This window comes from Rissa tridactyla, chromosome 9 (assembly GCF_028500815.1).
Source record: "Rissa tridactyla isolate bRisTri1 chromosome 9, bRisTri1.patW.cur.20221130, whole genome shotgun sequence".
Lineage (NCBI taxonomy): Eukaryota > Metazoa > Chordata > Aves > Charadriiformes > Laridae > Rissa > Rissa tridactyla.
The window spans coordinates 1243939-1266651 of NC_071474.1; the positions used below are offsets into that span (position 1 = coordinate 1243939).

The window sequence follows — 22713 nt, forward strand, 5'->3', positions numbered from 1 at the left end:
AAAATCAAACCGAACCACCGAGCATCCTCTGCCAGCAGGCGAGAGAAGGCCCTGAGGTAAGCTTGCGCCACCAAAAACTGGGGAAAGAAAATGGAACCAGGACTTTGGTCACAGGCAACGCAAGGGGCATTGCTGGGTGAGCTGCTGAGCAGAAATCTCTGGAGTAAAACCTTCACTATCGTACAGCTTTTACAGTCAACAGTGAGATGAAAGAGATGCAGAAAAATCCCCTTCCACAAGCTGCCTGATGAGATTTAACAGTGATGCAGCCGGTGGAGGCTCTGCAGAAAACACCCCGCTGCCGGAGGGACCTCTCGGCCAGGGGAAAAGCCTTTCCCCACCCCTCCCCTTGTGAAAAGCCCCTGCAGCCCTGGCGCAGGATGCACCGAGTGTTTGGGGCTACCAAAGCCGCGCGGAGGAGCTCACGCGGGGCAGGACGGCGAATGGTGGAGACGCTGCAGCCCACGGGGAAAGCACCATCCTGGCACCACCGTCCAGAGCCACATCCAGCCATCGGAGCACGCGTGTGCATGTATGTACACACACACTGAGGCTTTCGGGGGGCCTGTGTCTGAAGGGGACGCAACTGACAGCGGCACAGCTTTTTTTTGGCAGCTACAGCTGACGGATAAATCACCCGCCGAAGCCTCCTGCCCCGGGTCTGCAGCGCTCAGGGGACAACATTTTTCTGGATGACCTCATCCTCCACACGCTCCCTCGCTGCCTGCTTTTGTCCTCCTTTTTGCAACACGTACTTGACCCGTGACTTGGGAGAGCTGTAAATAATAACCGCTGCCATCGGCTGAGATTGATAGGAGCCTGCTGAAGCTGCCGAGTTGTGCTCTGGCTCAGGAGCTCGCGGGGCCGGCGGGGCCGCGGCCCTGGGTCAGCCCCCACAGAAGAGGCTCAGCTTGAGCTCTCCCAAACCCACGGCTCAGCTCACACCGTCGTCCAGCCCATGGAGAGGGGTTCAGCCCTCCTCCGGCGGCTCGCCTGCGGCTGGACCGGGTGAGCATCCTCACCCAACTCCTGCCCCGTTTCCTCCTGCATCTCCCTTCTGTTCGGGCAGCCACGCGCTCAAGCCTTGCAAAGCCGAGCTGGTTTTAAACAAAAGCAAGTGCCCTCAGCTCCCGTCCTCCTCGACTCCCCACACTGCAGGGCGCATGCAAACCCACAGCGAAGAGCTCCCAGCTTAAATGGATGCAAAACACCCCGCCAGCTCCTGCCGCAGCACAGCCCTCCTGCTCCCGGCAGGGATCCACACCCATCGCCCAGGAAGAGCCAGGAAACATCTCCCAGCACTCTGTGCTACCTAGAAAGTACAAGCGTCCTCGAATTCCCTTCCTCTCGGTGGCAGCTGCTCTCAAGGAAGTGCTCGCTGGTCCCAGCCTCCCCCCTTGCAGCGTGCCCGGACTGTCCCCCTCCACTGCCTGCCCCAAAAGCTGCCCCGGGATGCCCAGACGGTGGCACAGTGGGGCGGGAGAGGGGAAAAAGTGTCTGACACCACAGGGCAGTGTGGGACCCCGGAGCTCTGCCCGCACCGGGCACCCTCCCATGTGCCCTCCATAAAACCTGGGAAACGACGCCCCTGGAGAGGCCCAGCCGGGCGGGAGACCGGCCCTTCCACACTCCCTGCGTTTCTCTAAAGCTCTTTAGTCTCCATCACCCTGATGCCCTGCACAGTAACAAGACACCAAGCAAGGAGCAAAGCGCTGATAAAGCGCAGGGTCCGGCGGGCGAGCACGGGGGGGACACCGGAGAGTGGTGACCTCAGCAGATGTCTCTTTTTTTCCCCCCCAAGACCTTCTGAAACCAAAGACCCAGGAATTTCTAAGGCATCCCCACAGTACGGGGATGCTCTGCCTGCTCCGCTCCTCCGCCGCGTGCAGCCGAGCCCCGGGGTCCCGCGGGAGCCGGACTCACCGGTCCCACACGTGGCGGTGCATGTGGTCCAGGAGCCGAAGCGCCAGAGGAACTCCGCCTGCTCGATCTCATTCTCGCTGTCGGCCGGGCGCTGGATGGTGTATTGGTACCGCACGCCGGGGTTGGTCTCCTGAAACAGCAGCTGTGGGGACACAAGGGTGGTCAGGGGGGTGGCCAGTGCGGAGCAGATGGGGCTGGCTATTGCACCCCAAGGGCTTTTCAGGAGATAACAACCTGCCTAGCACGGCCATAGAGATGGCATTCTCTCCAGGTCTGCGTTACCTGTACCCCAGCAGCAGAAAACCATTTTGGAAACAGGGTTAGCAAATGGGCAAAGTAGGTAGGAGCAGAGGAGCTGCCCCTGCTGCTTCTGCTCAGAGTGCTGGGCTTGTGGAAACGTCGGGTAATAATAAAAAATAACAGTAGAGAGCACTGAGAACCACCAGGACTTTGGCTTTGTGTCTCCCCTGATGAAGAGCCTGGAAGGATTCCCCTGTTAATCCTGTCCAGTCCCACTGCCAAACGCAGCCCCATCCAAGGACCTTCTCAAGGTCCAGCACGGTGAAGGGCCCAGGATGGCCAGATGTCCCCATCCTCGTCCCCTTCCCTGCAGTGGGAGCTGGGAGGAGGTTTTAAATGTGCCACCACCGGCCCCAGCCCAGCCCGGGGTCTGCAGCCCACAGGGCAGGAGCGACCCTGCCACCAGTCGGGAGGATGCTGAGCCACCTCTGCCTCTCTCCATCACTGCCCCCGAACTCTCAGCGAGGGGTGTTACAGTGGAGGGAGGCTCCGACTGTCCTTTGGGATGGCGGCAGAAGGAAGGGAAGGGGACAGCAGCAAGAGCCCAGCCCTCCAAAGGAGAAATCCAATCTCCTTGCCTCCACGTGTCCCAGAGAGCTGCGACCGCTCCAGCAACCGCCCTGGGGAAGCACCGCAGCACATCTCGGCTCAAAATGCCGGCTACCCGTGTCAGTCCCTGTTCACACCTCCAGCCTGCCACCAACGTGCCCTGGGCAGCACCAGGCGAGTGGCTCGGCCATGCCGGAGCTGCACCCTGCCGTGCCCCCAGCATCGCGCCTGGGGGTGCGCCCACCCCGGCGCGACACCCGTCTCCTGCAGTGGGCAAAGGGGCTGCGGCAAACAGGAGGGAGCTGCTGGCAGCAAACGCCAGTGATGGCTGATGGCGACGTGCGCCCGAAGGGAGTTCATTAGTTGCTCCCCACTTGAAACAGGTTCCCGCTGCTCTCAACACGCACGAAGCGGCTCCCGCAGTTGACACAAATCCTGCCCAAAGCACCTCCCGCACCAGCGCTCGGCAAAGGCTGGGAGTTTAACCTTGTTTTTCTTAGCCTAAGTGTTCCCATTATTGCCGGAGCTTTGTTGTTCTTGGAGCTTTGGCTGGAGCCAGGGCATCTTTCCAAAACCTCTTCATGAATATTGAAACATTTTTGTCAAAAGGTTTTAATTAGGTTCCAAATCCCAGAAAGTGATTTGCGGGTGCCGAGCACGCCAGCGCTCCCATTAACAGCAGCACTTGGCGGCAGGCGAGCCCAGGATCCCGCTCACATTTCATCCTGAGCCTCTGCTGAAAGAAACGCAGAAGGCGAAGGCTTTGGCTGCTCGGCGTGGCCGGGCTCCAGCGCGAGAGCCTCTGCAGAGGGGCTGATGCTCAGGAAGGGTGTACTGGGCTGAGCCACGACGGCCGGGGCTGGGGGCCCCTGGGGGTCTGTGGGACGTACCGCCGCGGCGCTCACTGCCTCTACGACACACTTCGCACCACAAGGAGCCGGCTGTGCTGTCGCCCATGGGATGATTCCCACTGGCTTCTCCGGGGGAAAGCTTGGCCTCATGGGCACGAGGCTGTTGTCTCCCAACAGCTTTGCACAAACCGGCAGATCCCTTACTCCTGCCCGTCCTGGTGGCCATTCCCGGGGGAAGGAATTGCAGCGCCGGGCATGGCAGCAGCAGGGAACAGCTCGCAGGGTCGGCCCGGAGTCCCCCACACCACGCTGCCTTCCCACCGCCCTCCCCACCGACAGCTATAACCCCCGCAACGCTGTGCAGAGCTCAATGAAATACAAAGCCGTGCTGAAAAGTATTCCCCCGGGCAACTCTTTTCCATGGATCTAAGGTGAAAATTAATGAGTGGGATTGGTTTGCAAATGAAGGCAATTTCCAGATAAACCCCAGCGCTGCTGCTGCTGCAGCGGAGGAGGGGATTAGCGATGGCTGATTGGGCTCGGATTAAAAGTGCTTGTGGGATGCAGGAACTCGAGAAGGGGCTTCCCAGGGGGCCAGGGCAGCGGCCGGGGGCTCAGAGCAGGGCCAGCCATGGGGCAGCCGCGCAAGCTTGGGGAGGCAACTCTGGGGCAAAGACAGAGACTCTCCTGCTGACCTGGAGCTAAAAGGACCATTAGAGGTTGAACAGGTCACGCAGAAATAAATAAACCTGAAGTTCATTATCTGCTCCCCCAGAGGCTGCTCTGCACAAAGGCCATCTGCCAGAGCTGGAGATGGGCAGATGCTCTCCTCCTGTCTGCAACTCTGCCTCCTGCAAACTTACCGCTGCAATGCATATTTGTTTTTTTAATTTTTTCTTTTTTTTTTTTTTTTTTTTACTACATGGTTAACTGTAACCTCTTCTGCCCATACCCAGGCAGGCAGAGCAACAGGTCCCGGGTGCCCTCCCCTGCCCTGGGAGCCTCGGCTGAGCCAGCCAGCATCGCGCCCCGACGGGGGGCTGAGCTCCTCAAAGCCGCGGGGGTCTGATGGACAATAACGATGTATTCTGGGGAGGGGAGTACCTTTACAGAAATTCCCAGGTGCAAAAAAGAGCAAACCGTGAAATTTCTAGTTGTTTTGGAGGATTTCGAATGTTCCCTTTGGATTTTTACCTTCTGCCTCAAGGGCTTTTGCGAGGAAGCAGAGACGGACCTGCAGCTCCCTGGGCAGCATCGCCCGGATTTGGACCACAGGGCAGGACCCAGTGGTCCAAGCTCCTCGCCACAGCGTCAGGCAGTGCAGAGGGGGACACGGTGCTGGCGGGAGCGCGGCACTGCCGAGGGTGCCAGTGGGTCACCCTCTGCCACCACGCATGGCACCGCGACAGCTCCCAGCTCCTACCGCCTCCGCCAGCTGCTCCAGCCCTCCCAGAAGCACTGCGGGCTCTTCCCTGCTCTCGATAAGATATGGGAAAGGCCTCAGGAAATTGTCTCTTTCTCCTCACGCCCTCTCTGCTGTGTAAATACTGTGAGGAATGCTGCAAAGGGGACGAGGCTCAGCTGGAAGCGGCGTGGGCTGGAAACGCTCCCTGTCCCGGCAGCATGTGGTCGGCTGCTCCCGACACTGGTTCCTGGAGAAACGCTCTCAGCGAGGAGATGCACAGCCCCAGCCCTCGGATGGCAGGGAAGTGCTGGGACGGACCACGGCAGCTCAGCCCCGCACGGGAAGGCAGGAGATCCAGCAGCTCTGTCCCCCCCATCCTCCCCGCCACACACCCCAACCACCAGGAGATCCCGGACTGTACCTGGATCCACACGGGCTCCACGGTGGGCCCCGGGGAGGTGAGGTTCTCCCAGTTCCCCGTCCTCTTGTAGGTGAAGGTGGTCCCCGCCACCCTGTAGTCTCCATTCCACTGGATGGTCCAGCCACCATTCAGGAAATATTTCTCCGGGTCCTCGCTCCGCAGCGCCAGAAAATTCCCGGCTTCTGCGACTTCTTCAATCCGGATCTCCCGCGCTCCCACAGGGATAATCCCAATATCAACGTAACCTGGGAATGGAACTGAGCATGGGTCTTGGGGGAGTCAAAGATGGGGCAGAGACGATCCATGCCCTCGGACGGGTGCCAGTGTCCCTCAGGTGCAGGCATCGTGCGCCCCCTTACACCTCTGCAAGGCACCAGCGGGCACCAAACCCCACCTTGCTCTGAGCCCAGCTGCGTTCCCTGCTGGGGGAGCCCATCGCCGAGCAACGCATTTCCCACGTGGGTGCTGGCAAAGCATTTACCGCACTTCCAACACGTCCTTGTCAACCCACAAAATCCCCTCAAACCTCTCCAGACCAGCTCCAGCATGCACAGATTTGTTTTCAGGCCTTGGACACAAAGAGCAGTACGGGGATATTTTTCTTCCAAGGAGTAAGAAGGGGAATGGCAACGCCACGACTCCCCACGCTGCCGCTCGGGTCTTACCCCACCCAAATCGACAAGTCGGGATTAAAACCCCCACTGCGAGTGAGCGGCAGCAGCGAGCCTGGCTCCGAGTGGAACAGGCAGCTGGTGTTTCGGGGATGGAGCCGAGCGCCCTTACCCAGCCCCTCGCTGTCCTCGAAGGTCTTCTTGACGGTGTGGCAGGTGGAGCCGTCCCCGTGGCAGACGCCGCACCGGTCCTCCACCGCGTTGGAGTCGATCTCGTAGTCGCAGCCCACGTTCTGCAAGGCAGCCCCGTCAGCCGCCTGCGCCTGCACCCCTGCCCGCCCCAGCCTCGCACCACGCCATCGGCTGCCGGCACGGCAGGAACGAGGGAGAGACGCAATGGTCCTAAATGGTGGGAAATAAGGAACAGGGATGGGAGAATGGGGCCAGCTGGAGTCTTTTTGCAGGATGGGCGGTGATACAGACACCTCGGCTGCCATACGGGTTTCCCTAACAAGTCCTTGTGGTCCTGCCATCCTGTTCACACGCAGTGAGCAGCACAACCCGCATCTCATTTTTCCCTTTTCCAACCCGAATCCCTGGCAGCACAGCCTGTTGGCACACGTTACGGGCTGAGCCGAGCTGGGAAAGACCCTCGGCCCTTGGCCCTGCTCGTCCTATTTCAAAACACTTCCCGAAAACTTTTTTTACATTCTGCTGAAGAATTCGGCACACCTCGTGCCAAATCGCTCGACCTGTGCAGAGCCAGAGACTCCCTGTGATTTTTGCACCATAAAAGCTGCAGCCAAGACCCCGAAGGGTCCTGCCGGGTCCTGTGCCAGCGAGGAGCCTTCAGCCTTCGCTGCCCGAGGAGGTGCCCGGCGGCCGCTGGCACACACGTCCCGCAGGAGCAGCACCGGTTTAGCTTCTGTGACAGCGAGCCAGGTTTAACTCCGGCGTCGCAGCCAGCAGCAGGCTCAGCGGCAGTGAGGATTTTGAGCGCAGCGAGCTCTGGGTAAAGGTGCCGTCATCTGCTGGATCGCACCACTGTACGCGCCAAGTAAAAAGCATGACCCCTGCGCTCTCCCTCCAGCCTGCGCACTGGCACGCCGCAGCTTTTGAAGTAACTTACAGCCTATTCCAGGAGGAAACGGGACCTTCTCAAAGGCTCCAGTTGCCGCTGGGCCCCAGCCCGCTGCTGCCGGCAGCACGGCCAGCGAGAGGGGGAAGTTTCCACCGATGGTTTTGATATACGAGGCCGCAAGGAAACTTGTTGACTGATTATTTTCCGTATTTCCTGCTGCTCTTTGTGCCGTCCAAAAAGTCTTTTTTTTCCAAAAAGCGTGTTTTTCGGAAAAGCCTTGCAGAGAGTACCTTTATCTCACACTACGGCAGACCCAAGCGTGTCCCTGCCTGCTTGTGCCAGTCCCTGGTGACACAGGGCCGTCGGCTTTGCAGCAGCGTGGCTTTGGTACATCCTGTGATGGGAATCTGCCCCACAGGCCAGGGTACCACAGCAGCTCAGATTGCCACCCATCGCCTAATTTAACAGAAATCCAATGTCATGTGTGCATTTACTCCTGAATATCGGGATTGCTTCCCTAGGGAAAGGGAAGGTGTGAATGAAGGGACTGTCTCGCTGCCAGCGAGAGCCCCTGCAGGACCCGGGGCACAGCTCAGCCAAGCCTCCCCGGTCACACCAGCATCTCCCAGGTGATTCACAGCACCGACCGCGCCATCTCCACCGGATTCCTGTGCCTCCCGTGCTGGGAGATGCCCTCCCCGGCCAGCAGCCAGAGCAACACTGCAACACGTCACAGCTCATTTGTAGGGAGCTTCCAAGAAATTAAAAGAGCAACCCCGAAGGAAGAACAAATCCCAGCGCTGGGAGAGGCTGCCAAGCCGGGGGAGGCATCTCCATCGCTGCAGGTCAGACCCTCGGCTGCCAGCAGCAGGGTCAGGGCTGGGCTGGGCGTCCTCTCTACGCTCCCTTCCATATCCTTGACCTTATTTTCAAGTGAAACTGTTCTTCCTTTTTTTCCTTGGCTTTGTGCTCTGTTTTCTTGAAGCCAGCAGAAGCTGAAATACGGCCGTACCGTGTACCTCAGGAAAATAAGGAAAGCTTTCCGAGTGGTGAATGACACCATGAGCAAGCTCAGCCCGTTGGTGGGTGCGGGAGTGGGGACAGGGCTCCCCTAAGGGATGGGTCACGGCGCCCACCTGCATTTCCCGAGCACGGGGGGTCCTGGGGCTCCCTCCCCGCAGGGCCCCAGCGCGGGACCCACCTTGCAGATGCCGTTGATGCACATGTCACGGCTGGTGTTCATCTCGTAGCACGGCGTCCCGTCGATGACGGCGTCCCGCAGCTTTTCTGCAAAGTATTCATCCTCTGGCCGGCAGTGCAGCTCGCAGGGGTTAACTGGGGAACCCAACAGGCAGAAACTAAACCCGAGCAGCTGGGGGCCACGTAACCATCTCCAAAAACATAAATTAACCCTGCAAGCCCAGCCATAATTTAAAATACGGCACAAACACGCTGCAAGGCAAACCTTACAGACACGAACAGGAAAATCAAGCTGTTTGTTAGCAAGACTGTGTTACGGGGGTTCTATTGGGGCTGGAGGCAGAAACCCGGCAGCGGGCTTTGCCCTTGACTCACTGTTGTTGGGCACCGGCGTCCACTTGTAGAGTTTCCCTTTGTAGAGCATGGGGTTGAACTGGCTGCACTGGACCTGGCGGAAGGAGGGCTTGTCGGGGGGACACGGCCTGACGTTGCAAATCCGGAACCGCTTCCGCTCCCCCAGGCAGTACCTGCCACCGTACTTCGGCCTGTTCACGGGAGGAAAAGGCAAAATCAGAGAATGCCAGAAGGGTTTGGGTTGGAAGGAATCTTAAAGATCACCTAGACCAACCCCCCTGCCAGGGACACCTTCCTGGTCCTGGTCAGGTTGCTCCAAGCCCCATCCAAGCTGGCCTTGAACACTTCCAGGGATGGAGCATCCACAACTTCTCTGGGCAACCTGGGCCAGGGGCTCACCACTCTCATCATAAAAAAAATCTTCCTTATATCTAATCTAAATCTACCTTCTTTCAGTCTAAACCTGTTATCCTCTGTCCTATCAAATAAAGAAAGACCTACCACACACAAGAGGAAACTCCCTTCTCATTCCCAGCTAAGGGAGGGTGGGTTTGTACCTGCTGCTAAGGTTTGATCTCGTGAAGTTGGATCAATCCTGAGTCCACCTGGAGTCAATGGGGAGCTCTCCCAGTTATAACCCACACATCGCTCTGTGCAGTGCTCATGGAAGAAAGCTGGCTATGAACCCAACATCCACTCCAAGAGCATCCCCACTCCACAGAGCAAGCTTTTGGAACGCGTGGAAATCATGGCCCAAGTCCTCCTTCTCCAAGTCCCTCCTGCAGCAGCTCCCTGCTGCTGCCGAGGCTGCGGGGGTGTGCTACGGGACCGCGCAGGGTGAGACCATGGACCAAAGGCGGCTTTTGCTGAGTGATGGCTCTCACGCCGGATTAGCTACATCTCGGGTCTTGTTCCTCTTGACAATCTCTCCTTAATCTTGGAAATACGGCCAATTGTATAGGTCTGGTGCACAATACTATAAAAGCAGTTATTAAAGTTGGGTGTCACTGGCAGCTTTCATGTCTGAAGCCATCCCACCTCCTGCAGCTGGACACCCTTCCCCAGGGGTAAAACATCTCCTTCACCATCCCGGTACCGTGGCTGAGGAGATGCCAGTGCTGCCACTGAGCCAGGACAGCCAGGTGCCCGTTCTGCAGCTGCTCCGGAGGAGCTGCCCTCCATCCCTGGGATGAGCTGCCAGGGGGCTCACCTGGGATGAGCTGCCAACCCTGCTCCTCTACTACCCAAGGGAATGGCAAAGCTGCTGCTGGACTTTTTAAAGTAAGGGGGACTTTAAAAGTAACAATAGTTTTTTCTCAGATGCCAACAGACTCTCAAAATATTGCCACCGTCTCCTGACACTTGCTTTTCCCTCGGTCACAGCACCCTCCATGGCCCATGGCCCCACAGCCTCAGGAAAATTACTTTTCCTCTGATCGGTTAAGTCTGGGCACACTTTGCTGAAGAGAATAAAGTTAATTATTATTTTAGGGTTGTGTTTACATACCCTGCCCTGAGGAAATGCCTGTGGGAGGAGGACTGCCCAGTGCTCACATTTGTTCACTCCATCCAAAAGGCAAAGCTGAAGATTTACCTACAGCGGCCAAAGCAAACAACTGCCCGGGGAAATTCTCCTGCTTTTCCAGTGCTTGCTCTCCTGCCTGCCCGCAGCTGTGTTTAAAACACTCCATAAACTACAACTGCACTTCTGCCGCAAAACCCATGTCAAACACAAACCCTGCTCTTGACCCGGGACCGAGATTACACAGCGCTTCTTTAAACAGCTCAACAGCATGTGCTAAAAACAACGCGTCCGAGGAAGAAGCTGGGCAGAAAGCGCATCTGGGCTCATTAGAGACCCCGCTCCCGGAGCTTTCAGAGCTCCTCAAGCCACTGAAAAGTGACTGCCACTGGCAAATCACTCACAAAGCCCTTTTCTCTCCTGGTCCCAGGGCACTCTGACACTTGGGCGAGCCGGGGGCTCTGGCTGAATCCAATACAACAGCAACAGTGATTTGGTGATGAAGGGGACATCAGGGGAGCCCGGAAACCATGGGATGGACAAGGCTGCTCCTCCATCAGTGCCCGGAGGCCTCCAGGGGAGAGCCAGCGCCGGCTGCGGCACTGTTAGGCTGGGGGGAGGCAGCCTCCGGCCGGGCACAGATCAGAAATCGCTCATGGAAAGCAATGGGGTGATAAACAGCAGCAAGATTTTTCAAAACAACTCTGAATCAGGCTCAAAGAACACCTGTTTTTCTTTTCTGCCATTAAAGGACACTGGGTATGTTTCACATCTACACGCACGGAGCCTTTGCTCTTCGTTTGAGTCCTGATGCACCCGCTCTCTGCCTGCACGGAGCAGGAGCGACTAACGTGTGGAAGGAGACAGAGCAAACTGCCCCCCCGTTTGCTGCCCAGGGAAATGAGTAACAACCCCGTGAAACGAATGCCCTGAGTGTTTCAAAAGCACATTTCTCAGACTGATAACTGCGTAACGGCACAGTTTGGCCGTGCAATGCAGACAAGGGCAGGACCACAGTGGCCGGATGATGGTCCCCGGCTTTACAGGGAAGCGTTGGGTTCTGGGGGAGGTCTGGGGGGGCGAGGGCTCGCTTACGTGGGGGTGTTACACTGCCTCTCGGCGCTCTGCACGCCGGCGCCGCAGCTGCGCGAGCAGGCTGCCCACGAGCTCCAGGAGCCCCAGCCGCCGGCGATCGCCTCGGGACGGTAACCCACGGGCACGCACTCGCCGTTGAAGCACCACTGCAAAGGGACAGGCCAGAAGAAGAAAAAACAAGGTTTAAGGATGCAATAATTGGTGTTAAGAGCCCAGCATCCGTACTGCCCCATGAAAATCCACACTTCGCCTGCACGGAGGTGCCTGGGGGTCAGCTGGGCTCTGCCAGAGCCTGGCGCACCTCTAAGCGATGTGAAACTCAGAGATGTTGAGCTGTTTGAGGATTTGTCTGGGGCAACATACCCAAACCTCCACCGGGACCCTTCAAAAAGGGGATGCATAGCCCGATCTCAGCCCAGAGGGAAGGGTCAGCGAGGCATGGCCACAGACAAAGGCACGGTGGGGGGTTCCACAGGGAGCGTTGGCTAAGCCCGAGGTCAGCCCCGGTGCTCCGGGGCCAAGGCTTTGGGAGAGGACACAACCTAATGAGGAGAGGCGTCTACAGACATGTTTATAACTCTATAGTTCTCTGCTACCTTGAGCAGGAAAACCCTGTTCTGGTACGTCATCTATGCAAGGGTGACCGGAGCTGGCTGCTGGCAGATGGTCCCCCCTGTGCCCAGTGCAGCACCCACCGACCTGCCGCGGGCGCTGCTGGACCCTCTGTGCCCCGGAGCCGGGGGAGGAGCCTTCCCCATGGGGAGGCCGGTCCTGGACACAGCATCCTCCACGGCAGCAGTGGGAGAGCAGAACGCGCCTTGTGCTCTCCTGCCACGGGAATTAACTGCGGGTTTCACCTTCTCAAGGCGTTTTCAGCTTCCCTGAAGGCAGCCCGGCCCCGGCAGCGGTGGGTGTTTGGGCAGGGTGAGGGCAGTGAGGTGAGCCTGTCCCCAGGTGCCAGAGCCCGCAGAACTCCCCTGTGTGCGCGACAAGGAGCCTGCGCAGCCGCGGCGGGGGCTGCTCCCCGTTACCTTGTTCTCCCCGCAGGCCGTGCCGTCGACGGCAGCGTCCAGCTTGGAGTGGCACGTGTTCCCCACCGTGCACCACAGCGTGTTGCAGACGCTCTGTGGGAAGCACAGGACACGGTTACTGCACTGGCCAACCCATCGGCACAGATTTAACTTGCAGGGAGAGGGTCGCCCCGTGCAAAGCCCCCTGCCCCCCGAGAGCCCCTGGGAGCCACACAAGCTCGTGTTAGAATCATAGAACTGCCTGGGTTGGAAGGGACCTTTCCGATCATCGAGTCCAACCATCACCCCAACACTGCCAGGCCCATCACTACCCCACGTCCCTCAGCACCACGTCTGCCCGGCTTTTAAATCCCTCCAGGGATGGTGATTCCACCACTGCCCTGGGCAGCCTCTTCCAATGCTTGGTAACCCTTTCAGTGTAAAAATTTTTCCTGATATCCATCCTAAATCTCCCCTGGCGCAACTTGAGGCCATTTCCTCTCATCCCATCACCTGCTCCTTGGGAAAAGAGCCCGACCCCCAGCTATGTTGGGGAGGACGCTGGCTTACGTCCATGTCGTCACAGAAGGTGGAGTAGGGGCCGTACTGCAGCCGGCACTGGTGGCCCACGTCGTAGAGGACGCCCGGGGGCACCAAGGGGTAGTCCAGCACCTCCCGGGCAGGGGGGTCGTCCAGGCACAGCCCCCAGCCCCGGCTGAAAGAGACAGGAGAGAGCGGCATCACCACCGGCCCGGCACACCCGCACCACGCTCCGGCAGCTCCTGATGGAGGAACCGAACAGCTCACTGGCGTCCCACCAACACGAGAAGCAATTACCATTTCCACCTGATACGACCCTGGCTCTCCAACCGACTCTGGAGCCACTCCACGTGCGGGTGGGCATGTGCAGGTACCTACTTTTCGGGGTGGGTGCCCGCTCCCACAGCAATGGCCCCGCTCCCCTGGGCACGGCGGGTTACGGGGAAGGCAAAGGGACAAAGGCAGCAGCGGCTTCTCTGTGCAGCTGCCGGGCCAGTCCCTTGCTCACTCCGCCTTTCCCCCCTGAGATGCCCCTGTCCCCCTGACGGAAAGCCAGAAATGTCATGTTCCCTGGGAATAATCCCCTGGATTTTAGCTTTGTGACCAGGTCACCAGCTCAGTCCTCAGCCGGGACCCCGCTTTGCCATTCAAGGTGAAGGGTTTCATTGAACAAACATTTCATCGCTCAGAAACAGATGCTGTTCCTGCGTTCCTACATCACGCTGACCCCAGAACTGCCTCCGCAGAGAGCGCGACCCTCGTGTCAATGCCCTGCTAATAGAAATAAAGTAGGTTGTCAGCAACAAAACACGCTCACCCTCGTATTTGCCACTTACAAACAGTGCTCAAACTGTGCTGGACAGGACGTCTTTAGAAAAAAAGATATTAAAACTGAGCCATCACGGCTGGCCGCGGCAGGCAGCCAGGCTGCAGGAGCCGCCAGGGACGCTGCTGGCCGCCTCTCGCTGCTCGGAGTGCTTTTGCTACGATACTTCACAAACACACCAGAAATTGTCGCTAGTTTAGCTTTCAGTGTTGATTTAAACAAACTTGTTTCCAGCAAGGCAAAGTGTCCGGTGAGGGTTTCTCAGCAGATTAGATTTCTTCAGCTTGTTGTGATTGGGAACAGGTCTAAATGAACTTGAAACAAGATTCCTTTTCAACACAAAGCAGCAGCACAGAAACAAGGGCCAGCAGCGGGAGAGCTCCTGCTCTGGGGCGCCGGCAGGGCCATGGGGCGATGCCCGGCAGAACCAGCGCCCCCTCCTCCCTTTCCCATCCCACCCCAGCGAGATCCACCCCAGACGCCTGCAAACAGCTTGGCTGGAGACAGCCCCTTAAAATACCACCTATGTGTAGTTTTTATAAGCGGCTTCCCTACTGGAAAAATCAGTGAAGAGGTTGGTTTCGGCAGCCCAGGGGCTGGGAAGTCCCTGTTCCCAGGTGCCCAGCAGTGGGAGCATCCTGCCTGCCCCAGCCCGGCGGGAAGGAGGGAGGGAGGGAGGGATCGCTGCGGGCGATGGAGGGCTCAGCGGGATGAATGGAACGTGGCTTCGGCGGCTGGGCGCAGGACCGTGCTGCAGCCTGTTTCAGGCACACGGAGAAGTCCCTGCATTGCGCCTCCAGAGGTATTTTCTTTACCTGCTGGTGGAAAACACTTTAAAAGAGCATTTTCTTTAAAAATTGAACGAATGACATCTTTACTGGGGAAAGTCCAGGCTTAAGTACTGGGCTCCTCCATGAGCTACGTGCATGATGCTGGTGCTCCTCTCGACAAGATCACCAACTGCCTATTCAGGCACCAGCACATGGGGCCCTGCATGTCACACCAAAACCGCCCCCAACCCTCCTTTGCCCTCTGATCTGCTCGAGGCACTTTCTGCCTTACCCCAGCTTATGGGAGAGCTCTCTGTCCCAGGACGGAGGGTGATTTAGATTTGCTGTCAGCTCTCCAGTGCTGTGTTCAGAATCTAATTCTTCATTAAATATTTTACAATCGTCCTACTGGTCTCTTCAACTGGCCAAAACACGTTACCAAGTCAGCAAAAATTGGCATGAGTTTCCCTCTGGCTTTGCAGGGATATGCAATAAACCACACTCTGCAGTAAAAATGCAGAGGGGTCTGCGCTGCGTCTGCCTCCTCCAGTCTGTTCGTTAATGAGCTGCATGATGGAGTAGATGGGCCGATGATTAAATCCCCATATGCGAGCAGGCTGGGAGGATCTGCAGATACATTTGAGAGCAGGATTAAAATTCCAAAAGCTCTCGGGGAACTGGAGGAAGGGTCCAAAAAGCCAGGAAGGAATTTAATAAAAACAAAGGCAAGGACTGGAGTTCAGGAAGAATCAGCCGCTCAAAGGGGATCCGGCAGACCAGCGATGCATCAGGGCTGGAGAAGACCAGCCATCCCCAGGTTCCGGGAAGGGGGAGGTGGGCTGGAAGGAGCCCATGGGAGGATGACAGACAAGATCCCCAGCACTGTGCAAAGAGGCCGAAAAACTGGTCGTCTGATCCAGAGGGAAGACTGAAGGGAGATGAGGCAACCTGCAGCTGCCCCAAGGCTGCTGCTGAGACGGAGGGAGGCTGCTCCACACCATCGTGGTGCAGGCAGGGCATCTATGGGACAACCGACCCTGTTTTACAAGGGTATTCCCCCCGCTGGGCTGGGAAAGAGCTTGTGTCACAGTGGAGAGCAAAGAGCTTTACTGGATCTTCCAGCTCCTCTGAGAGTTAGAGGGAAAAAATCACGGAACACCATAAAGGCCTCATCCGGGTCTGGAGCGGGGAGCAGCAGAGCAGTCCATCCGCTGCAGGAGCATCACCTCCCGCCCTGTGCCGCCTCCCTTGTTAACCTGAACAAGGGACGCCCATTCCCTTGGGGGGCACCACCGCCACAGCGGGGAGGTGACCTCTTCCATCGCCCTGGGTGTCCGAGTGGACCCCGACCCACAGCCTCGCCAAGAGGGTCCCCCAGCCCCGGCTGCACCCCAGGCCTGACCTGCACCGGGGCTGAGCCACTGTCGAAGATGGGAACCGTTTTCAAATGCTTAAATGTTCGACAGCATTTGTAAAATAATAATCTTTTAAAAAATAATAATCATCATCTAAGAGTGCGCGATTTTTTTTTTTTTTTAAACATGGGCCCTGTTCCAAGCACATCTAGCAACCCCAGGTCAGCAGGGGCTCATTTTCTGGCTCCGTCCTTCCCCTTCTCCTGCCAACATCGTATTACGCTGCTCTCATGGCTGTGCTGGCAACCGCCTCTCCCTCGCCCGGGGGATGTCGCAGCCCCTGAAAGTCGCCTGCTGGCCTCTGCTCCGCTCTGAAGGAAGAGCTGCCCCTTCTGGGGGGCGCACAGAGACCAAAACCCAACTGGAGAAGCATCCAGCTGCTCTGGCTCTTCCCCGTCACAGCTCGTAGCAGCCCGAGGTCACTGTAAGCAGGAAATTCTTAATCCAAAAGTGAAGGTTAAAAGCAGAGAGCCAAGAACGTTGGGGATACGAGAAAGCTCCATTCCACCAAAACCAATAAATCAACAATAATTCGCCGGGCGTGGGGGCCAAGCCCACATGTTCCGGGGTGGGATTTGGAGATGGGAGCTCAGCCCCAGGCAGTCCCCCCGCCACGTAACCGCCAGCCCCTCGCCCAGCTCTCCCCGACCCCGGTTCTTGCTGCTGCTCTCATTGTTTTCCTGTAGCAAGGAAGGAAAATGTTTCTCCAGTGCAAGACACTGGCTGACAAATGTAAGTCTCTGGGCTGCGTTCCTAGGAACTTAATAACAACAGGCTGAAAAATCAGCCACAGGGTGCTAAAAATAAACAAATTACATGGAAGAATTTGGCTCGGTCTCATTTCCTCACGTGATGCCTCCTGCCTACAGGCAAACATCATCTGCCCCTTGCGCAGCACCGAAGAAAACTGCACAGAGCCTCGAAGAAAACGCCTCTGGCTTTATTTGTTCAAGCCACAGCCCCTGTGGCACCACCCAGACGCTCGCGCTGCCTTTGTGTTTGAACCCCCACCCTTCGCAGCAAGGACGGAGGCAGCCGCGCGAGGTAAAAGCATCCCTGGGGCTGACCGCCGGCTGCCCAGCCCCGAGCCACCCCAGCACCCCGCCAGCGAGGAAGAAGAGGAAGGGAGGACTTACTCGAGGAATCGTGTGATGTACTCCCGGCTGCAGCGGGACCAGGTGAGTGGGGACGTGTCATACAGGAGCTGTGGAGACATGATGAAAGGTCTTTTCCCAACTGGCTCACAGTCATTGCTGCTTCCATCATGCTGAATCCCAAAACTGTGTAAGAGCACAGTCCCACAAAGGAGAGGTGAGCCGCACGCCGCCACAACCGCGCAGCCTCTCTGCTTTCCAGCACAACGACACGCGACGCCGGCCATGGCAAACCGTCCCAGCTCCACGGGAACAAGGTCATTAACCCCCCACCGGGGAATCTGGCCACGGGGGACATTCTGGTGATGCCAGGGACACTGCCCCAAACTTTGTCCCATGCTTTTATTTCGGCTTTTTTACTGAAAACTCAGCCAAGAAAAAAGTAATGAGACTATCGAGCAAGATCAAGTTAATTAAACTTACTGGGTACGTGGTTTTATCGTATAAAGATACCTATTATGAACTGTGATGTTCAAGTGATCTTGTCAAAATTTAATTGAAATTCGGGCAAGCAGAATTCTGTCACTGACTCTATACGCAGACCCCATTTTAAAACTTCTTAACGAGCAACCCTCTTCTCCAAAACCTTCGGCATCAGCAACACAGGATAATGTACAAATGCCATTTGTCCAGGTTGCCTTGGATTACGTGATTTTCATTGGACCTGGGGCAACCAAAAACTTAACTCTGAAATGAAACTCCCTGGGTAAGTTCCCCCAGGAGCAGAGGAAGGTTTGCACCAGCGAGGAACCGCTCAGCAATCTTCTCCCAAGTTCCACCCGTGCCTTCTCAAGCCCTGACTGAGCAGCACAGAGGCCAGAGGAGAGGAGGAGAAGGAAGGCGCTGGTACCTGTGTCCGAGCTCGTGGGCCACGGTGAAGGCCAGGGGCAGTCCCGTGTCCTCGTTGATGTTGCAGCTCCTGTGGGGCTGGCACATCCCCGCCACGTGGGACAGGCCCAGGGTCTCGCAGGGCCTGTTCATGGCCGCGCAGATGTCCTTCCTTGGGCGGCGGAGACAACGGACACACAGACACAGAGCAAAGAGGGGGTTTGAAAGCGGCAGGACCCAACGCGAGGCGCGGGAAGGAGCATGGGACGCGTCCCAGCCCATGGAGAAAGACACACGGACACTGGCCAAACAGAAGCGAGAACGGAGACATCCAACGTCTTTCCACAATGGAAAGATTTACGATCTTTCCTTTCCCCTTTACTCTCCCAATATCCCCGGCTTATTACTAAGCCTGATTAATGGGAACTGCTAGCCAGCCTGGCTACATTCATTCCATTGTATAAATAAAGCTGATGTTGGGGATAATTAAGCAATTACTACGCTGCTCGGGGAAGCACACCCCAGGGGTGCTGTGGTCCAGGGCAGAGGAGCTCCAGCCACCCAAGAAGAACAACTCCATTGAAGTGCATGGCCTTAAGTGCCTTAGCTCTGCTACAAAGCAAACTTCCTAGAGCAGATAAAACTGTTGTGGGCTGTGAATCATCACACAAGCCACCACGCTACTGCCAAGAGCCAAGCTGCTGCAGCCTGAAACCATCAAACTCCGTTTTGACTGCAAGGTATATAGACTTGGCCAGAGGCATGAATTCCTGAGAGCTTCATGGGAGGTCACAGGCCTTCTCAGAGGCTCCTCTGCCAATCCCAACATTAGCCTCCAAGGGAAAAAGGAGAGTTAATCCCTGTGTACATCTCCTGGGAGGATCCAGCCCTTCTGGGGCTTGGCAACAGGGCCACGGTGAAAACCCGGTTTGGAAACCTCAACTGCCAGTCAACTGGGAGCTGTCTCCGGCTTTAAACCTGAGGTTTGAGACCAGTTCCAGCCATTAGGACCTGGTTATCTTCAGATTTCATGTTACGTATCTTATGTGCAGGTGTCCAGCCAGGGCTCAGGCATGGAGACTGAGATTTCAACAGCTCCCACGGATCTGTTCCTCTGGCTGCCTCTCTGCCCCGCTGCCCGCAGCCGGCAGACGTGTTTCGAGCTACCAGCGTAGCATCTACGGCACAAAATTAGCACATGGGCACAATACCTTGTGAGCAGGACTGCGACGTCGTGGTGCAGGGGATGGGAATCTCCTTTAACATTGATGCTCTTCTGCCATTTGCAAAAGCTTTTCAAGGTGTTGTCTGCATGGTGGGAGATTTTCAGATCCTCCTGCCAACATAATGAAAAGTCTGCTGTTATATTGCTGCCAGATCTGTTTGGTTTTTAGGATGGAGTAGGGAGGGGTCCGATCTCAGACAGATCAGAGTGAAATCAGGAGTAACTGCTATCCAGATGGAATTGCTCCATATTTATAGGTTGTAGGCCGGGTGGGAATACAATCCTTTTCTGCTTTCTTTTCATCTGTGATTCAGCCCAAATGTTAAATCATCTGATACCAGGGGTTAAAAAACACTGCTGGAAAATATCCCGTCCTGGCTGATGGAGAAGGACGCAGCTGGGGAGCCCATCTGAGCGGCGTCAAGCTCCCTGAGAGCCACCGCTGCGGCTGGGAGCACAAACAACCAGCGATTCGCTCCCTCCGCTACCAGCGGCGATGCTGAGTTATCCTAAATTATTGTAAGAATGAGACTCTGTGGCTCCTTGGCCATGCTGTCCCCTTGACTTCACCAGGGCTGCAGCCCACGCAGAAGACAAGGAAGCAAAGTACAGGCATCTGCATTTATCTTACGCAAATTCACCCAGGCCATGAAAACAGCGCAAGTGGGAGCTTACGGGCTGTCAAGGCCAGCTCCCCCCGGCCCAGCCTGGCTGCCAGGAGGGGAGGGTGAGTCACCGTGTTTTCTTTTTACCTCTTCGTTCTCCAGCAGGATGAGTCGCACTATGGCAATGTTGATGGGGTTCCCGATGCTGGCGTGGTGGAACAGACCCGCCACCTGCAACACACAAAAGCCAAAGAAATAAAGCCGGAAAGAAAGACCTTGCCCCGTGACACTGCTGCTGGCCACACATCTGCAGGGGAACATGAGCTCGAGGGGAAGCTACTGAAGGTTGTTGACAACATCTCGGGGAATTCCCCACAATGAAAGACAAGACCAGATGCAGACCTGGACTGAAGCGTTCGGAGTGTGATGATATCCATTTAAAATTGATATAATCTGTGCAGCACATTGAAACTCAACCAGAAACGCCCAGGGGAACACCTCTGCTTTCACTCCCCAATAGATGTGTTTAACATCCCAAAGGCAGCCTGGGCTCTCCGGGTGCCTTCACCAGCCCCCAGAAACCCAGCGGTGTTACCCTGACGTCCTCTGCCCATCCCACCCTCTCCGGCCAGCAACCAAGCCCTCTTCCAAAATGCAAATAGGTGCCACTACGGCAGCAGAAGAGTGAAAAGACTAAACCAACTCACGCCGACTCACCTGCTTGTTTTATGGCACAAGCAACCCACCGCCACCACCCCCGGATTCCCAGTGGAGACCACGACAATGTGGTGCTCCTTCCCTTTACTGTCCTCAGTGGCACATTCCCAGGAAAACCATTCACATCTTTCCTGCTAACCAGGCCAGTGCCGGCATTGGCTCCGACAGCAGCTGCCCCGGGCCGCTCCCTCTGCGGGCACAGCCAGCCCCGAGTTTGAGAGGGCCTGAGCCAAAGCTCCCAGGTCCCTGCAGGTCTCTCCTCCTGCCAGGAGGTTTCCTTACCGCGCAGAAGGCAGTGGGTGGTCCTCATGCAGGCTTCGGGGTGGTTTCAGCTTCAGCTGTGTCCCCGTGCCCAAGCTGCCCGCACACCTGCCTGGGGAGACCCACAGGCAGCACCCACCACCTGCCTCCCTGGAGCATCCCTGCCCTCGGGGTATCTCCCTGGGAGGCCACGTTATCCCTCCCCACAGTGGGAAGGAGAAGGGAACTGCCCTCGATCACGGACCCATTCTGCCAAGGCAGACAGAGCGCTGAGCAACACAGAAAAGCCAACGCGCGGCTGGGAACAGCCTATCTGGAGAGAGGTTTGCTGAGGTCCCACCAGGGAAGAGTCCTGGCAAGCCCAGTGGTCTTTACATCTCATAACCCCAGGGACCTGGCGGCTCCGCCGTTGAGAGGACCAGGACTCACCATGTTCATCACGGTCAGCACGTACTTCTCTATGTTCTCGCTCCCGTGGTATTCTATCATCTTGGTGTCTGCCACCACCAGCGTTTCCACCCACTTCTCCTTGCTGATGGAGCGCTGCTTTATTCTTCTCTTCCTGTGCTGCTTCTGCTCCCATCTTTCCCTCCGCTTCTCCGACCTCTCCAGGCTTTCCTGAGACTCTGAGGGATCAAAGGGGGAAAAAAGACTTGGTTTTTTTTGGCAAAAATGTCTGCAACATCGGAAAAATGTCATCAAGGCCTCTTTAATTCAAAGAAATAATCTTTTGCTGTTGAGAAGGCCCACACTGAGACCCATAACCTACGTGTATTTTGCTATGCTTTACGTTCCAAAAAATTACGGGGGGGTGAAGCCTCTGACCTCAGTTTGTTGCACAGCAACGTTAGCATGATAGAAAGAAATTAATAAAATAAAGCATTTGAAGTGATTTCTTTCACTAGAACGGGGTTTGCAATATTCCACAAGGAACGTGGAGCCTCTCAGAGCAGAGCACTTAGGGTTTGGATCGACATGTGAAGTCACAGGCAACCCTGCAGAGATGCTTGAGCATGTACTGAGAAATTTCGGTGGCTCAACATTTCTGTATTTTGCAGAGAGAGACAGTTCCCCAACACAACAAACTCCGCACCCCGAAGCTGGACTGATGTCTTCAGCCAAATCCCAAAGTTCATCAGTGTCCTGGGCAAGACCGAGATGTCGCAGGACCGCACCGAGATTTCCTCAGCCACATGGAGACCGAACTCTGCTCCTTCCCAAGGAGAAACAACGGGAACATTGACTGGGCTGCAAGGAGCCAGGAGGCGGAGGAGAGCTCGGATGCTCCTCACGCACACCAGCAACTGGGAATTCTCATGTGGAGACTTTTCCTGTGACGCTGCTCCAAGATCAAGGTCAGGGTCAGCCCCAAGCTGGGTAAAGGCTTTACAAACCACATCCCACACAGTGGGAATTGCTTTTATGACCAGTTTCTAAGGGCTCAGCCTTACTTTGCTAACAATGGACTTTTACATTTTATGGACTATACTGTACTTTAGCTGTGAAAGAGTGTTTTATCCCCTAGCCTGAAAAATCCCAAGTATCTGGATAATTTGATGAATTGCTAATACCACTGTGACAGTTTAATCGCAATGGCTTCCTTGGAGCTTGTTTCCATTGTGTCCTTTGCTGCTAAGCTTCCAGCCGGGACGTGAAGGTACTGCAGAGAAGATGGGCGCAGAGGGCTCCCGGGATGCCAGGGGAGGTTCACAAGGCATTTTCCCTTTGAGACCCCTCTTAAACCATCCCCCAGCTGTCCACACAGCCTGCACCGAGTATTGACAGAAGCCAAATAGCACTAACAGCCCAACACCACCTGCCTGTGTGGCATTTTGCAAAGAAAACTGGCAACACATGAGTACAAAATGAAAGGTTTGCTCTGATTAAAATCCTACAGACTTTTGGTTTCCCTTCCAGGGCACACACATCACATCCACTTTGCTATCCCAGATTGCGGTAGAGATCCACATGCACTACACACAGGCCATATTACATCCAGCAAAATCAGAATCATAGAATCTCAGAATGGTTTGGGTGGGAAGGGACCTTA

General features: G+C 56.4%; 1 protein-coding gene across 2 annotated transcripts in view; it reads right to left on the reverse strand.

Annotated features, from left to right (window-relative positions):
* ADAMTS7 (ADAM metallopeptidase with thrombospondin type 1 motif 7) overlaps positions 1 to 22713 on the reverse strand; it is a 51031-nt gene that overhangs the window by 21371 nt on the left and 6947 nt on the right. For both annotated transcript variants that reach the window (XM_054214795.1, XM_054214794.1), the window contains 13 exons: positions 21093 to 21289; positions 19833 to 19916; positions 19067 to 19191; positions 17878 to 18027; positions 17010 to 17153; positions 12893 to 13037; positions 12344 to 12436; positions 11313 to 11458; positions 8717 to 8886; positions 8343 to 8476; positions 6233 to 6353; positions 5450 to 5694; positions 1924 to 2065 (listed from right to left, as the gene is read on the reverse strand). In XM_054214795.1, the coding sequence (XP_054070770.1) occupies positions 1924 to 2065; positions 5450 to 5694; positions 6233 to 6353; positions 8343 to 8476; positions 8717 to 8886; positions 11313 to 11458; positions 12344 to 12436; positions 12893 to 13037; positions 17010 to 17153; positions 17878 to 18027; positions 19067 to 19191; positions 19833 to 19916; positions 21093 to 21289 (1896 nt within the window). The remainder of the gene's footprint in view (positions 1 to 1923; positions 2066 to 5449; positions 5695 to 6232; positions 6354 to 8342; positions 8477 to 8716; positions 8887 to 11312; positions 11459 to 12343; positions 12437 to 12892; positions 13038 to 17009; positions 17154 to 17877; positions 18028 to 19066; positions 19192 to 19832; positions 19917 to 21092; positions 21290 to 22713) is intronic.